At 42.5% G+C, this 17943-nt stretch overlaps 1 protein-coding gene across 1 annotated transcript in view; it reads left to right on the top strand.

The window, feature by feature from the left end:
• IPO9 (importin 9) overlaps positions 1-16708 on the top strand; it is a gene marked incomplete at both ends in the record, with an annotated part of 55923 nt that extends 39215 nt beyond the window's left edge. Inside the window, 11 exon segments of the mRNA XM_080698343.1 lie at positions 105-264; positions 7389-7615; positions 10406-10554; positions 11163-11291; positions 12630-12905; positions 13200-13366; positions 14153-14286; positions 15326-15448; positions 15797-15895; positions 16112-16188; positions 16598-16708. Coding sequence (XP_080554469.1) covers positions 105-264; positions 7389-7615; positions 10406-10554; positions 11163-11291; positions 12630-12905; positions 13200-13366; positions 14153-14286; positions 15326-15448; positions 15797-15895; positions 16112-16188; positions 16598-16708 — 1652 coding nt within the window.
• Positions 16709-17943: the final 1235 nt, after the last annotated feature.

The raw sequence follows: 17943 nt of genomic DNA, 5'->3' as shown, positions 1-17943 counted from the left end.
GTAGCATGTAGTTACTCGTGAACACTTGAGGTGCAGAGGTGGGCGAGAGGAAGGACATGTAGCGGGAACTGTCATTGTCTAACTGCAGTTGCTTTTTCTTCTAGTGTCTCCTTTCCTCCTGGGCCGGGCACTTTGGGCTGCCAGTCGGTTCACTGTTGCTATGTCCCCTGAACTGATTCAGCAGTTCCTACAGGCTACAGTTAGTGGTCTTCATGAGTCACAACCCCCATCAGTTCGAATTTCTGCTGTGAGAGCCATCTGGGGGTAAGTCTGGTACCCTAGGGTGATAAGAATTACTTTAAGAGATTATTCAGAGTCGATATTACAGACCACAGTTGTACAGTGTTTTATGTTGCTTGGTAAGTTCTGCTTAAGATCTCCTTCAAGATGAATGTTGGGCCAGGCACAGAGGTGCAGGGTAACTTGGGAGGCTGAGGCAGGAGAATCACAAGTTCAAGTCTAGCCTTGGCAAGACTGTCTCACAATTAAAGGACTAGGGATGTTGCTTAGTGGTAAAGAGCTCCTGGGTTTCATCTTCAAGACTGCAAGAAGGGAGGGAAGGAAGGAGGAAGCTAGGCTGGTGGCGTGGCTCTTATGAGTCCAGAAGATGATGCCCCACTCTCTTTTGTTCCTCATTCCCTTTAAATGCACTCTAGCTCTGGGGCCATCCAAGTCAACCTCCTTTCTTTCCAAGGTGAAGAATCTTAGGTTTTGAGAGATAAATAACTTGCAAAGGATTTCACGGCTGATGAATGATAGAAGCGGGAGTAGAGCCCACAGCAGTAACTGCTTTTTTTCTTTCTTTCCCTCCCTCCCTCCCTTCTTTTCTTTCTTTATTTTTATTTTACTTTTTTGGGGGGGTGGTAACTGGGAATTGAACCCAGAGGCAGTCTACCTGTCAGCTACACCCCCTAATTTTTAAAAGTTTCTTATTTGGAAGCAGCCTTGCTAGGTTGCTGAGAGCCTCACTAAGTTGTAATGGCTGACTTCAAACTTGTAATCCTCCTGTCTCAGCCTCTAAGTACTAGGATTACAGGCATGGGCCACCACACTGAACATATTTTTCCAGTTTTACCTCTCTTTTTCACACCTAGTACACAAAAGACTCTATAACCATTTGTTTACATTCCTGCCTAGAGGGAGTACTGTTATTTAAAGGAATATTTTAAGATATATTTAAGAATATATCTCAATTGAATTCTAAACACTCCCAACATAAAATTCATGTGCTGCCTGCCGTGTGTTTGTACCTTTCAAGGCAAAAATCAAGATACCATGCATTTGTTTACAGATAGGTAGGTAGGTAGGTAGGTAGGTAGATAGATAGATAGATGGATGATATCTTTTTTTGTGGTACTGGGAATGGAACCCTTCTACCTCAGGGCTACACTCCCAGACAGACAGATATATATATATATATATATATATATATATATATATATTTTTTTTTTTTTTTTTTTTTTTACAGTCTCTTAATCCAGCAAGGCTGGCTTCGAACCTGCGTAATCCCCCTGTCTCCGCCTCCCAAGTAAGGGGATTACAACCTGTGCCACCACGCCCAGCCTGATAGATGATATCTTTAAAAAACATTAAAGGCCGGGCGTGGTGGCGCACGCTTGTAATCCCCGCGCTTGGGAGGCAGAGACAGGAGGATCGCGCAGGTTTGAAGCCAGCCGCGCGCTGGCTTAGGAGACCCTGTTTTCAAATAAAAATGCAAAAATAGGTCTGGGAGTGTAGCCCGGAGGTAGAAGGGCTTCCAGGAACCCCAGTACCACCAAAAAAATAAATAAATAAAAATAAATAAATAAATAAATAAATAAATAAATAAATAAATAAAAATAAAAAACATTAAGGAACTACCTGTTCTGTCTACATTTGCTAATTAAATACTTAATGTTACAGCTATGAATAGGGGCTCATCTTTTTCTGTGCAGTCTAAGTAAAGTAGATCTTTGGCTCTAATTTAATTTAAAATGCCATTGTGATGAGGGACGAACTAAAAGCTTTCCAGAAAGCATTGAGACCACTCCAAGTATCTGAGAAGAGAGAGCCCTAACCTGGGTACGGCATTCGTGTTAAGAATTTTTTCCTGGATTGTAAGCCAGTAGTCACTGCTTGTGTTACTTCCCACCTTTGTAAAACTTGATTTCCATGTATTTGCATTAATTGCTTCTTGAAATACGAAAAAAAATCATGCCAGAGAAATGGACACTCATACATGTTTACAAAATCTTACAGTTTCACACATTGAATCCCTTGAAGTCTAGCTGTGGGTTCCAGGTTAAGAATTATACTACCAAAAGATTTCTTTTTCTCACAGCCATTTGGTTTTTTCCTATTTTTTTTTTCTTCTTCTTTTTTTTTGTGGTACTGGGTTTCCTGGAAGCCCTTCTGCCTCCGGGCTACACTCCCAGACCTATTTTTATACTTTTTTATTTGGAAATAGGGTCTCTTAAGCCAGCGTGGCTGGCTTTGAACCTGCGTGATCCTCCTGTCTCCGCCTCCCAAGCGCAGGGATTACAAGCGTGTGCCACCGCACCTGGCCCTATTTAGTTTTCAAGCCAGTTGCAATCGCTTACATCCATATCATATTACTGAAACTTCTTTCTCAGCAACCTTTGAGTGGGCATCACACCATCCTTGCTTTTTTCTTGTGCTCCAGCTTTAGTTCTACACAGCATACTTTACGTATTATTGCAAACTGTCTTTCTGACTCAAGAATAATTTTTGGTTCAAGATATTTATTGATAAATAATTATACTTATATCACATTTCTCAAGTTATGTTTATGTCAGACTTTCTCCTGAACTCCAAATTAATATGTCCACTGCTTACTATCCATACCAGGATAGATTTCTTATAAGGACCTGAAAACAAACAACATATTGACTACTGAGCCTGTTTACCATCTCCAGGCGTGCCCTACCTATACTCTTTGCTGAAGTAAAGGTAGAAATCTTCTCTTATATCCTTTATTTTTAACTTCAAGATAGAGATCTTGTTGGGCATGGTAGTACCTATAATCTTAGTATTTGAGAGAGAGGCTGAGATAAGAGAATTGCAGGTTTGAGACCAGTCTCAGCAATTTAGTAAGACTCTGAGAAACCTAATAAGACTCTTTTTTTTTTTTTTTTTTTTTTTGGTGGTACTGGGGGTGGAACCCAGAGGCTTTGTACTGCCAGGCTATACTCCCAGACCTATTTTATATTTTATTTGGAAACAGGGTCTCAGTTGCTGAGAGCCTCACTAAGTAGCTGAGGCTGGCTTCGAACCTGTGCGATCCTCCTGTCTCAGCCTCCCAAGCGCGGGGATTACAAGCGTGCACCGCCATGCCTGGCAAGGCTCTGTTTTAAAAATAAAAAATAAAAATAAAGCCAAGCGTGGTGGCACACATTTGTAATCCCTGCGCTTGGGAGGCGGAGACAGGAGGATCGCGCAGGTTCAAAGCCAACCTCGCTGGCTTAAGAGTCCCTGTTTCCAAATAAAAATATATTTTAAAAAATGTGTCTGTGAGTGTAGCCCAGAGGTAGAAGGATTTCCAGGAACCCCAGTACCACAGATAGATAGATAGATAGATAGATAGATAGATAGATAGATAGATAGATAGAGCTGGGCATGAGGCAGGCGTGGTGGCACAAGCTTGTCTCAGCCTGGAGGCTGAGACAGGAGGATCGCGGTTCGTGGACAGCCTCACCTACTTAGTGAGACCCTTTGAGAATCAGACCCTATTTCAAAATAAAGAATAAAAAGTAGGGCTAGGGATGTAGCTCATAGGTAGAATAACCCCTGGGTTCCATCCCCAGTACTGCAAAGGGGGGTGGGGGCTGGGCATGTAACTTGTAAATAAAATGCCCCTGGGTTTAATCTCTAATCTCTAGTACTGCCAAAAAAAAAAAAAAAAAAAAGGGAGGGAGGGAAAAGAAACACATTCCCTGCTGTATTAAGCCAAAGGTCCCAGTTCTTCACTTTTAGATCTTGGTTCCTAAGCCTCTCATCTTTTCCTTCTTTCTTTCCACTGCTGCTACTCTAGAGTATGTTCTTAGCTTCTCTTTCCTGAATTACTGCAGCAGCTTCCTATTTGAGTTTTCTACCTCCAGCCTTATACTGCTGCACCCCTGATTATTTGAGCTGTCAGGCTGACCTTTCTAAAATAAGAGAACTGATTTTGTTGTTCATGCGTGGTGTGTGTGTGTGTGTGTGTGTGTGTGTGTGTGTGTCGGGATGTGTGTGTGTTTGTGTTCTTATGGATTGAACCCAGAGACACTCAACCTAGAAGCTACACCCCATCCCTTTTTATTTTTATTTTAAAACATGGTCTTGCAGACTTGCTGAGACTGGCTTTGAATTTGCATCTTTCTGTCTCAGCTTCCCAAGTACTGGGCTTCCGGGCCTGTGTTGGCTGTGCCCAGTTCTTGGGATTAAAACCCATCATGGTTCCTAGTTGTGCTCTTCAAGTTCCAACATAAAGGCACCTCAGAAGAAAGCCGTATTATGCCAGGTAGTCCATGAAGCCAAACATAGACCATCTTCCTGGGATGTGTGTACACACACACAAATGATCTGGGGATTGAATCTAGAGGCTGTAATACTAAGCAAAATTCCAGCCCATTTTTTATTTTGAGACAGGGTCTTACTAAGTTGCCAGGCTGGCCTGGAATTTGTGATTCTTCTGCCTCAGCCTCCTAAGTTGTTGGAATATACTTTTGTACCCCTTTGGGGTACATGTTTTCCTTGAATACTTTAGGGATAGGATAAAGTATTAGGAACAATTTTTTAAAAGATTGAAAAATACTGGCTTCCAAAATAACATCCAAACTCTTTGTTTTGTTTTTGTTTTGTTTTGTTTTTGTGGTACTGGGAGTGGAACCCTGGGGCTTTTCTACCTCCGGGCTATACTCTCCCAGACCTATTTTATACTTTATTTGGAAACAGGGTCTCACTAAGTTGCTGAGAGCCTCACTAACTAGCTGAGGCTGGCTTCGAACCTGTGCCATCCTCCTGTCTCAGCCTCGCAAAAGCTGGGATTACAAGCGTGCGCCACCACGCCCAGCGCATCCAAACTCTTTTAACATGACATACAAAGATCCAGTGTGATCTGTGATTTGATTAATGAGCTGTTTTGTTTTGTTTTTTTGAGCCAAGTCATTTCATTGAAGGGTTTGTAGGGAGGGAGGGACTGAAGAAGACAGTGGGTTCTGTTGTTATCGACAGGGCAGGATTTGCCCTCTTGGAAATTGATTTATCAGATATATACAATTTTCCAATTCATTAGAGGGGGAAATAACTATAAAGCCTTAGGTGGGAACCAGGTTGATAAGGCAGAGCCAAGTAAGGGTAGAGAAATGGACCCAAAACCAAGTCTGCAGAAGTAAAAGCTGACCATGGCCAGAGGGCACTTTAGTCTTCTGGAAAAGTAGGGTTGAAGAAGGTGTTTGTTGTTATTGTTGTTGCTGTTTTGTTTGTTTGTTTGTTTTGTTTGTTTGTTTTGTGGTGCTGGGGATGGAACCCAGAGGCTTTCTACCTCTGGGCTACACTCCCAGACCTATTTTGTATTTTATTTGGAAACAGGGCCTCACTAAGTAGCTGAGGCTGGCTTCGAACCTGTGCGATCCTCCTGTCTCAGCCTCCCAAGTACTGGGATTCCAAGCGTGTGCTACCACGCCCAGCTGATGGTGGTATTTTTAAAAATGAAGACATTAACTCTAGGCATGGTGGCACACGGTTGTAATCCCAGCATTCGGGAGGCGGAAACTGGAGGATTGCAGTTCACGGACAGCCTCAGCTAGTTAGCAAGGCCCTTTGTGACTCAGTGAGACCCTGTTTTGGAATAATAAATAGGGCCAATGGTGTAACTCGGAAGTAGAATACCCCTGAGTTCTATCCCCAGTGCCACACACACACAAAAAAAGAAGACGACATTATGAACAGGGCATGGTAGCGCTTGCCTAGCACATGCAGGACCTTTCGGTTCAATCCCCAAAACAGATGATAGGAAATAAATTAAGACTTTGTTTCCCAACAGTCAAAAAGTCTATGGCCAAATCTTGAAATGAAAGCCCTTAGTCATTAGGGAGCTTTGACAGCTAATACAAGTTATATCACTATAAAGCACTAAAAACAAAAATTGAAAACCATTTATTGAGTGCCTATTGGGAGTTGTTTTTGTAGTAGGTTCTTTTAACATAAAAACATGTTCTGTTGCTTTTAAACAAAAATATAAACTTTTTCTGCCGGGCGTGGTGGCACACGCTTGTAATCCCCGCGCTTGGGAGGCAGAGACAGGAGGATTGCGCAGGTTCGAAGCCAGCCGCGCGCACTGGCTTAGGAGACCCTGTTTCCAAATATAAAATGTAAAAATAGGTCTGGGAGTGTAGCCTGAAGGTAGAAGGGCTTCCAGGAACCCCAGTATCACCAAAAAAAAAAATATATATATACACACACACACACACACACACACACACACACACACACACACACAAACTTTTAGTAGCTTTTAGTAGCTAGGTGTGGTGGTGCATCCTTGCAGTCCCAGTACTTGTGAGGCTGAGACAGGAGGATCACAGGCTTGAAGCCAACCTCATCAACTTAGTGAGACCTTGTTTTAAAATAATAAAATAGTGCATGGAGTGTAGCTTAGAGATAGAATTCCCTGGGTTCGATCTCTACTACCCCCCGTAAAGAGAGAAAAAGGCACTTAAAACAGTACTAGGCAAATACTTCAGAGGTGAATACAATGGAACTATGCATAGAGAACTTTAAATTCTGTAGATAGAAAAGTAATTTTGCAAATACGCATTGACAAATTACTCTTATTCTCTGAAAAAAACTGAAGAAAAATCTTTATAACATGAAAGCTAAAAGTAATCTCCCATTAAATACTCTAACTAGCCAGGCATAATGACAAACTTGGGAAATAGAGGAATATATATCCAAATCTTAAGACTGTGATTAAGTATTAACTTATTTAATAACTAAGAATATAGAGCCGGGCGTGGTGGCACATGTTTGTAATCTTAGCGCTTTGGAGGCTGAAACAGGAGGATCGCACAGATTCAAAGCCAGCTTCAGCTACTTAGTGAGGCTCTCAGCAACTTAGTGAGACCCTGTTTCCAAATAAAGTATAAAATAGGTCTGGGAGAGTATAGCCCGGAGGTAGAAAAGCCCCTGGGTTCCACCCCCAGTACCACACACACACACCAAAAAAAAAAAAAAAACAACTAAGAATATAGAAAATGTTTATGTGATATTCCATAGAAATATGTAAAATCATACCTAACTCTAGAAATAGCTTTATAAAGCTCTATATATAAATGCTGTAAAATGTGAGATTGGAAAAACCAGGAATCGAGGGATCTGCTTGTAATTTTTGCCTATCTATTTGTCTCTAGTTACTGTGACCAACTGAAAGTCTCAGAGAGTACTCATGTACTTCAGCCCTTCCTCCCCAGCATCCTTGATGGCTTGATTCACCTAGCAGCCCAGTTCAGCTCAGAGGTCCTCAACCTGGTGATGGAGACCCTATGCATCGTGTGTACAGTAGACCCAGAATTCACAGCAAGCACGGAAAGCAAAATCTGCCCCTTCACCATCGCTATTTTCCTAAAGTACAGTAATGGTATGCCATCAGGGAGGATGTGTTAATAAGAGGCACTAAACAAAGGTGGTGGCTGGTAAATCTAGGTAAAAGTTTCTCTGGGGTCTGATGATCTTAAGTATCATAAGCAAAAGATGTGGCTTTTAATTAGCAAAGAATAGTTATGCTGTAGGTATAGCAGCAGGAAAAAGGAGAATACCTATTCCTGAATGCTTTCTCTCCTTTAATAAGGACTGAAGGAGGTGTGATCGTGATAAAAGGCAACAAACAGGAGATGTAATTCAGAACTTTGATGGAGTAGTAAACTAAATTAAAAGCTTCTCATAAGCCGGGTGTGGTGGTAGACACTTGTAATCCCAGCATTTGGGAGGCTGAGACAGAGGATCGTGGTTCGCGGACAGCCTCACCTACTTAGTGAGGCCCTCTGCAACTTAGTGAGACCCTGTTTCAAAATAAAGAATAAAAAATAGGGCAGGGGGTGTAGCTTGGAGGTCGAATGCCCCTGGGTTCCAGACCCGCAAAAAAAAGAAAAGAAAAGGCTTCCCATAAAAAGCCTACCTAGAACCAGGCATGGTGACGCACAAATGTTACCCAGTACATTTCTCATTGAGAGACTGAGGTGGGAAATTTTCAGGTTTGAGATCATCAGCAACATTGTGAGACCCTCAGCAACTTAGTGACACCATATTCCAAATAAAAAATAAAAAGGGCTGGGAGTGTAGCTCAGAGGTTGAATGCCCCTCATTTCAATCCCCAGTGCCTACCTCTACCCTCCCCCAAAAAGAATCCTAGAACTATAATTTAGAGGGAAAGAAATTGAGGAAAAAGATGTGGAAATGTTTATGAACAAAGTTCATTGAATGTTTTTTGTAGTAGTAAAATTTTAGAAATAATAGAAAAGTCATATCTACAAAATGAAATACTATATAACCATTAAAAATGAATTTTCGTATTGCTTTAAAACATGGGGAGAATGTATACCTTATAACAAGTGAAAAGATATGCTTCCCAAAAAGGTCCATAGAATATGATCCCAAATTTTGTTTTTTTGTCTTAGAAAAGATTATGTATATAGATATGTATATAGAAAAAGTACCAGAAAACCAGGCGTGGTGACACACACTTGTAATACCAGTAACTTGGGAGGCTGAGATAGGAGTATTGCAGGTTCAAGGACAAGGTTTTTTTTTTTTTTTTAATATTTTTCTGCATTTTAAGCTTTTTATAATTGATACATTTATTAATACTTTATTATTAGAACAAATACTAAAGAGATTTGCTTTTGAAGAGTGAGCTCCATTATTTATGTTTAGAAATTATAGGCGTTAACTATTATACTAAACATTTTATTTGATCTGCTTTTTCACTTAAAAATGTTCCAAGAGAGCCATATTACATGCTTGGATACATTTCATTCTTTTCGTTCATCATAATTTATTTACCTATTCTGTTACTGGATAGGTAGATTAGTCCCAAATTTTTTTCCTATTATAAGCAATGCTGTAGTGATTTTTAATTTTTATCTTATTTATCTTTGTGGTACTGGAGCTGGAACAAGGGGGGAATGGTCTGTCACTGCGCTATACCCCCCTCTTTTTTTTTTTTTTTTTTTTTTTTTTTTGATGGTACTGGGGGTGGAACCCAAAGGCTTTCTACCTCTGGGCTATACTCCCAGACCTCTTTTATATTTTATTTGGAAACAGGGTCTCACGAAATTCCTGAAAGCCTCACTAAGTAGCTGAGGCTGGCTTCAAACCCGTGCGATCCTCCTGTCTCAGCATTACAAGCGTGCGCCACCACACCTGGCTACCCCCACTTTTTTTTGAAACAGGGATTTGCCAGGTTGGCCTCAAGTTTGTGATCCTCTTGTTTCAACCTCCTGAGTACCGGAATTATAGGCCTGCACCATTGTGCCTGGCAATGCTACAGTGATGTGATTCTTCACATATACTTGAGTGTATACTGCACATATATATATATATATATATTTTTTTTTTTTTTTGGTAGTATGGAGGTTTTGAACCCAGAGTGATTCTACCTCCGGGCCACACCTCCACCTCTATTTTTTTATTCTTTATTTTGAAACAGGGTCTCATTGAGTTGCAGAGGGCCTCAATAAGTAACTAAGGCTGGCCTTGAACCTGCAATCATCCTGTCTCAGCCGTCCAAGTACTGGGAGTACAAGCATGCACCACCATGCCCGGTATACTGCGTATATTTTTGTATGCTATATAGAAGATACTTTTTTATATACATAAAGTAAGTCAAACTAAAGGCTCTGCTTTCTTAGATTTTTGCCTTTTGCTCCAGAGTGTCTTTGAGAGTTATTCATGTTTGTCATGGCCACCCCTAAGAAATACGTGTGATTTCTCAACACATAAGGACCTGAGAGAAAAAAAGTGTCTTAGCAGTTTTTGAAACTTTTATGTCTTCATAGCACAGTATTAGAGGGGCTATTCTTTGTTTGTTTGTTTTTTTAGTATTTGACTTCATAACCGATCCAGGTTTCATAAGAACAAAGACCTTAGCAGATTTGCCCACAAAGGGGGAAAAAAGCCATGTTTTGTTTTAGGAGTAGCTATTAATAACTAGTCCTTGCCTTAATGAAAACATACATACTCTGCCTCTTGGAGATTTAGCATTTCTCCTGTTCTTTCAGGTTATTCATGTGGCCCCACTAGGCCCCAGGTATGTGATACGTAATCAGTGCAGAAGTTGTTAACATAGATTAGGGCAAAACAGCAGGCATCATTAAGCAGAAGCAGATGCAGACCATCAGGCAGGGGATTCGTGTTGCCTTGTCCACTTCAGATCCTGTCGTCGCCTCGCTGGCTCAGGACATCTTCAAGGAGCTGTCTCAGATCGAAGCCTGTCAGGGCCCAATGCAGATGAGGCTGATTCCCACTCTGGTCAGCATAATGCAGGCCCCAGCAGACAAGATCCCTGCAGGACTCTGTGCGGTGAGTGACCACAAGGCCTGTGTACATGAAAGGGAGGCAGTGAGAGGGAACTGTCAGCGCCTCCCACAGATGGCACCTAGTTGACGGGAAACCAGTAAATAGCATTGAAGTTACTTGGGATAATTTTACTGAATTACTCCACCCAATGCCAGTACTTCTGTGACTGAGATAAGATCAAAGGTTTAAGATCAGCCTTAGCAAGAGACTGTATTTCAAAATAAATAAAAAGGGCTGGGGATATAGCTCAAAGGTAGAATACTCCTGGGTTCAAGCCTCAGTACCAGAAGGAAATGAAAAAAAAGATTACCTTGGGCTTTAAGAAAGTGGTTTTTCTTTTTCCAGAGGTGCCCTCAGTGAATTGATGAGAGTGCCACCATTACACTCTACCACTGAGTATGCCGCCTGGCTACCCAGGGCGCTGCCCGCCTCCTGCGGCTAATAAAGTAATGAGCTATCACAAAGAGACTATCTACTAATTTTCTCTTGGAAACTTGCCTTTCATGAGTTTTTTGTCATGTTGCTATATTGTATCCACATAATAAACATCTTGGTTGTTGGGTACCTCCTGCCCTACAGGCAATTCTGACTCTTCTTTTTTCTCTTCTCAGACAGCCATTGATATCCTGACCACAGTAGTACGGAATACAAAACCTCCACTTTCCCAGCTTCTCATCTGCCAAGCTTTCCCTGCTGTGGCACAGTGCACCCTTCACACAGATGATAATGCCACCATGCAGGTATCTGAGACATGGAGAAAGGGGGGCGGGGGCTCCCAGCCATGGGCTTGTAGTAGGATGAGGTATCTGACACACTTTCTTGCCTGTCAATTCTGTATTTACCTGAAGGACCCAGGAAGGGTTGGTTCAGGCTCTAAAAGTAAAATATTCTGTGCTTTGGGTGTGTTAAAACCTTAAAGAGTGTGGAACCAGGCATCCGACCATCTGAATATTGCTACTATAGAAGAGATTACAGACATCTAGACAGGGGCCATAAGAAAGTCTTTCTGAATATTTCTTCTATTATTGACGTCAACAAAACAATAGGCCTTTGGAGAGGTGAGGGATGCCTGTTTCTTTCTTGGGTGATTCGGTTACTTTCTCAGGTCTTTACTATTGCAATTGATTGTAAAGATATAGAAACTTGCCATTGTATATGGATTACTTGGAGTTTCCTGGGCAAGCGGTAATTTAAGGTCTGTCTTTAGTCCCATAAAGACCTATAGTACTCCCAATTATTGTTACCTCTGAGAAATATTTTTCAGTACCAGAGGTTAATCTTTACAGTTAAAACTCAAGTTTGTTTGAGCAGTGTTCCTTGTGATCAAAAGTATGCATTTTTGAGGCCAGGTACAGTGGTGCATGCCTGGAATAGCAGCAACTTGGAGACACTGAGGCGGGAAGATCACAAGTGTGAGGTCAGGCTAAGCAACTTAGCAAGACTTTGTCTCAAAAGGTTAAAGGCTGAGAGCTGGGTGTGGTGGCACATATCTGTAATCCCAACACTTGGGAGTCTGAGACAAGATGATTGTAGATTTTAGGATATCCTCAACAACATAGTGACACTCTCGGCAACCTAGTGAGACCCTATTTCAAAATAAAAGGCTGGAAGCCGGGCGTGGTGGTGCACGCTTGTAATCCCCACACTTGGGAGGCTGAGACAGGAGGATCACATGGGTTCGAAGCCAGCCTCAGCTACTTAGTGAGGCTCTCAGCAACTTAGTGAGACCCTGTTTCAAAATAAAATATAAAATAGGTCTGGGAGTATAGCCCGGAGGTAGAAAGCCTCTGGGTTCCACCCCCCAATACCACCAAATAAATAAATAAATAAATAAAAAATAAAAGGCTGGGGGTGTAGCTTGGAGATAGAATGCCCTGGGTTCAATCCTGAAGGAGGGTTGTTATGCATGTCTGTCTGTAAATTCCCAGCTCCAGTGGTATGAGCCCACCACAAACCCTGGAGCTCAACAATTTTATGAAGTATAGGTCTCAAAGAGTAAAATTTGCCTACACAGGATAAGGGTCTCCTGGCATTTACCCCCCAGTTGCTAGTCTTGCTCACCACCTCTCTCTCCCTAGAATGGTGGCGAGTGCCTGCGGGCCTATGTGTCAGTGACGCTGGAGCAGGTAGCCCAGTGGCATGATGAGCAAGGCCACAATGGACTGTGGTACGTGATGCAAGTGGTGAGCCAGCTCCTAGACCCCCGCACCTCAGAGTTCACTGCAGCCTTCGTGGGCCGCCTTGTCTCCACTCTCATTTCCAAGGCAGGGCGGGAGCTTGGGGAGAATCTGGACCAAATTCTTCGAGGCATCCTCAGCAAAATGCAGCAGGCAGAGACTCTCAGTGTTATGCAGGTAAGGGCAGTGGGGAGCTGGGCTTCCCATCTCTGGGTGACAGAGATGCAAATCAGTAAGTGGGCCTTGAGTTTTACCCTCTCACTATCTTTGTAGAACACTTAAGTAAAATCCAGGTCTCTTCTGGTCCATGAAATATGAACAAGACAAGTCTCCATGTTCTCTTCCCCTGTGGGTGTCCCTGCAGTGCATATATATATATATATTCTGCCTCTTTTCTGATTGACCCATTCTATCTCTTATGTCTGTGAATCCCATTTCCCTAAGGCAGATGTCCTTCTTGCTATCCCCTAGTCTTTGATCATGGTGTTCGCTCATCTGGTACACACTCAGCTGGAACCTCTCTTAGAATTCCTGTGTAGCCTCCCAGGACCTACTGGCAAACCTGCCTTGGAATTTGTGATGGCTGAGTGGACGAGCCGACAGCATCTGTTCTATGGACAGTATGAAGGCAAAGTCAGGTAGACCTTTATATTTCTTCTCTGAGCATTCTGCCCCTACTCACATTCCTTTCTTCCCTGACTTTTACAGTATCGATTTTTGTTTGACATATCAAATTGCCCCTTTTCTTTTTCTTGCTAACTTGCCTATTTGAGTGGCTACCATCTTGAAATCCCCCAAAACAATGAATACTGGTACATAATATATTTTTGATGTGTGCTGACTAGAGAGCCTCCTCTGCCACAGATTTCATCCTGATAAATACTGCTAATAGCTTATTTTCCTTCATAAACCCAAGCGTTCTAATCCTGGTGCTCTACTAGTCTTGGCTATACTTTTAATCCACTGGGGCACATCCCTGTTGGAATATACAGTATGGATAGTCATTGTGATGCTTGCTACTCTCTGTTCAAGAACAGAACTAATTAGACTATCTCATCAAATACCATTCTCAGCTATTATCTCTCCTAATTAGTTACAAACAGAATTCTCACCATCAAAAAGGAAGTTTTAAGGTGGGTGTGGTGATACAGCCTGTAACCCCAGTACTTGAGAGGCTGAGACAGGAGGGTCTCCGGTTCAAGGCCAGCTTTAGCATCTTAAATAGGCCCTTGAAACTTAGTGAGACCCTGTTTCAAATTAAAAAATAAAATAGAGCTGGGGGTGTAGCTCAGAGATAGAATGTCCCTGGGTTCAATCCTCAGTACCACAATAAATTAAATAAGTTTTAGAACATAAAGGATGACCTCTTTGGAGTGAACTCTAGATGAATGGTTGATGGACCTTCTTTGGCTCTTCCATGCCAGCTCTGTGGCACTGTGTAAGCTGCTCCAGCATGGCATCAATGCAGATGACAGGCGGTTACAGGATATCCACGTGAAGGGAGAAGAGATCTACAGCATGGATGAGGGCGTTCGTACCCGCTCTAAGACAGCCAAAAGTGAGTAGTGATGCTACCACCCTCAGTCCTTCCCTATGGAGTCTAAGGATAATTCAGGGGAGTCAGAGATACACTGTGATTTGTATTTTTAAAACATAATTGCTAAAGCTGGGCGTGGTGGCACACACTTGTAACCCCAGCCTTTGGGAGGCTAAGACAGGAAGATCATGGTTTGCAGACAGCCTCAGCTACTTAGGTCCTTCGCTACTCAGTGACACCCTGTTTCAAAATAAGGAATAGAAAATAGGGTTGGAGGTGTAGCTTGGAGGTAGATTGCCCCTGGGTTCCATCCCCACTACTGCAAAAATAATAATAATAATAATAATAATAATAATAATAATAATAATTAATAATAATAATAATAATTTTAAAAATGGGCCTGGGAGGTGTAGCTCAGAAGTAGAAGCCCTTGGGTTCAATCCCCAGTACAATAATAATAATAACAATAATAATAATAATAATTTGCTAGTAAAAAAAAGACAGAAGGCTACAGACAAACAATGGGTCAGAACATATGTTTCCTTTCTGTTGTTGAAAATTGACAAAAAGAATTTCAGGTACCAAGGAACTCCAGCTTCCAGCTTTATTCTGGGACTTTGGCGTGTGTGTGTGTGTGTGTGTGTGTGTGTGTGTGTGTGTGTGTGTGTGTGTATTCATTCAGCATGTCTTTGTTATCAGCTTGTCTTTGGCTTGTGACACTGATGATTTTGAGGTAGGTTTATAATCACCCATGCTATGTTTCAAACTGCTGACCTGTACACTTTGTACAATTATTTGGTTTCAGAGCTTTAGTACTGACAGGCACCTATATCCTTCAGTCCCTGAGCTCTCTATCTCTCCCAACTTCTGAACTGTTATAACACGAGGCAGAATAAAGTTCTCTAACTTTAAGTCATCCTTTGGTAACCAAATGTCAGGGGTAGGGGAAAGCCCCTGAGGGATGGTAATCTCTGGTGAGTGGGACTGCAGGGGCAGTGGAGACATTGCCAGAAGAGAGCCCAGTAACCACCTGACTTGAATTTTTTCCCCTCCTTCCCAGACCCAGAGCGCTGGACAAACATTCCTTTGCTGGTCAAGATCCTAAAGCTGATTATCAACGAGCTCGCCAATGTCATGGAAGCCAATGCTGCTCGCCGGGCCACTCCTGCAGAGTGGAGTCAAGGTGCACCAAGCTCTTACTCCCAGGAGACTTAACCTGACAAATCAAGTTACAAATTGTCAGTTTGGTTTGTTGAGTCAGATTTTTAAAAGAACAAGTTTACTGAGTGGCTGCTCAGGTCTGGCACTGTCAGGTCTGCCTTATCAAATCTCACAGAGGTTGGGGGTGAGAGCACCTAGGGCAAGATTTTCATACAGATCTACTGGAAGAGTTTTTTCATCCATGGTTCTCTGCCACTGGGGCCTGCAGGCTACATTGCAGAAATATTTGAGTCCTTCTGCTCTGGCCTGTTTGGAATTGGACAGGGGAAAATGTATGAATGTGCTTTAGCTGCTTCCCATTTCCAAGCAGATGACTCCAATGATATGTGGGAAGACCAGGAGGAAGAAGAAGAGGAAGATGGCTTAGCTGGCCAGCTCTTATCTGACATTCTTGCTACGAGTAAATACGGTAAGGAGTTTGAGAAGAGGACAGGACAGCGATGGTAAATATCTTTATTTTGCACATTGGTGCCAAGAATGGGATACCCAAGAAAGGGGGGAGAGAGGTGGACTTACAAGGGATGTTCCTTGGGCTTCTGCTTCAGTCATGAAGTGGTGCATCCCCACCCAGGGCTGATCACAGGCCTCTGTCCTGACCTGCCCTGTGTTGGCTATGTCTTAACAGAGGAGGATTACTATGAAGATGATGAGGAAGAAGATCCTGATGCCCTGAAGGATCCTCTCTATCGGATTGACCTGCAGGTGAGGGTGTCCAAAGAAGAGGTTTTGTAAGGTATAATATCCCAAGCCACAGAGGCAGAAATGTAGGCTCAAATCTATTTGTCTTTATGAGAGCCTCAAGGGAGAGCGTTTCTGTCTTTCTAGATGGTCAAAGGCTTTGGGGAGGCTGGGACTTTTCACCAAAAGTTTTATACCAGTGTCATAATCCAGCTGCTCAAGACTATGTTGTGATGATCCTCAGGTGAAACATGAGATATGGCCTCGAAAGTACTTTGATTCCCTGGGTTGTGCATAAACTAGAATCAAGAATATAAAAGGCTCTCCTTAGGAAGCTAGAGTTTGTCTAAAAGTCAGTATTCCCTGTAACACATGGTGGTGATTCTGTCCCCCTAGGAACATCAGTAATGCTACTCTTATTCTTCCCTCCCAGGCATATCTCACAGATTTCCTCTGCCAGTTTGCTCAGCAGCCCTGCTACATAATGTTCTCAGACCACCTTAATGACAATGAGAGGCGGGTTCTACAGACCATTGGCATCTAAAAAGGGGGCCTTTCCACATTGCTCCTCTTGGCCCAGCCACAAACCGGCTTCACTGGCCTTGAGATGTGAGATGCACTTTCTGCTCAACATACAGTGGCTTCCTGACCCTTGGCCACTGGCCTCTGCAGAGCGACACTGACTGACGAATAAGACCAAGCAGTGCCATCACCTAGGAATGCTGGAACAAAGGACATTCTCAGAGTCCTCGTGAAGATATCGCATCTCTGGAATCATCTTCTCCTCAACTCTGCCCCCACTTCTGTTCCTAGTGTCCTTTGCTGGCCAGTCCAGAAACATTTCGTGCCCAGAAGGATTATGTGTTTATGGATTATTTTGCCCCACCTCAGGAACACAGGAAGTCCCCACCATTTATATTCTACAGCAGACCTGTCTACTTCCATAGGACACCTGATGTGTTCTGATAGGAATTCCCTGGAGAGATCATTGTGCTTTCTGTACACGACCACTCTGTTGCAGGTTCTCAATAGGAATAAGTGGAAGCAGCTACATACAGAGCCTTTCCAGTGACCTCCTTCCCTGCTTTCCCCCTGCAACACTGAGGCTCCTCTGTCAAAGGAAGTGAAGTCATCTTGTTTTTGCTTCATTGCATGACACAACCCCTCCCCCAACCTGTTCACACACACACACACACACACGTATACACACACACATATATATATACATACACACACATGCGCACACAGAATAAGCCAGACAGATGGCAATTTGTTTTTCCTTTTTTAGAAAAAAATGATTTTAAAAAAATCCACCTAACCCAACTATATTTAATATTCCTCTCCCACACATTACCACAGAGTATGATATTCAAAGGTTATCCCTATCCCTCAGGAATCCTCTAAAAGTGGTTAAGTTGTAGCCCTCAAATTTGCAACATGTATTTTTCTAGGACAGTAAAGTAATCTTTACAAATGAACTTAGTCTGCATGGTATAAGGTATTTCAGCATCTCTACTTTCTATTTCCTTTAGAAGGAAAATAAAAGTAGAGGAGAAAAGAGGATTAGGTGGCGTTACTGTGTGCTGCCTTTGAACTTGGAGTCCTCTTGTTTCAGCCTCCCAAGTACTGGGATTACAGGCAGGTGCCATCATGCCCAACTTGTAACTCTGCTATTAAGAGAATAGACCCAGCCTGGCAGGGTTGTACACACCTGTAATCCCAGTTTTGGAAGCCTGAGACAGGAGGATTGAGGGTTCGAGGACATCCTCAGCAATGTGG

This window comes from Muscardinus avellanarius, assembly GCF_963383645.1.
Source record: "Muscardinus avellanarius genome assembly, chromosome: 7".
NCBI classification, from domain to species: Eukaryota; Metazoa; Chordata; class Mammalia; order Rodentia; family Gliridae; genus Muscardinus; species Muscardinus avellanarius.
Note: the sequence above shows the minus strand (reverse complement) of the source record. Positions and strands in the feature narration are given on the sequence as shown.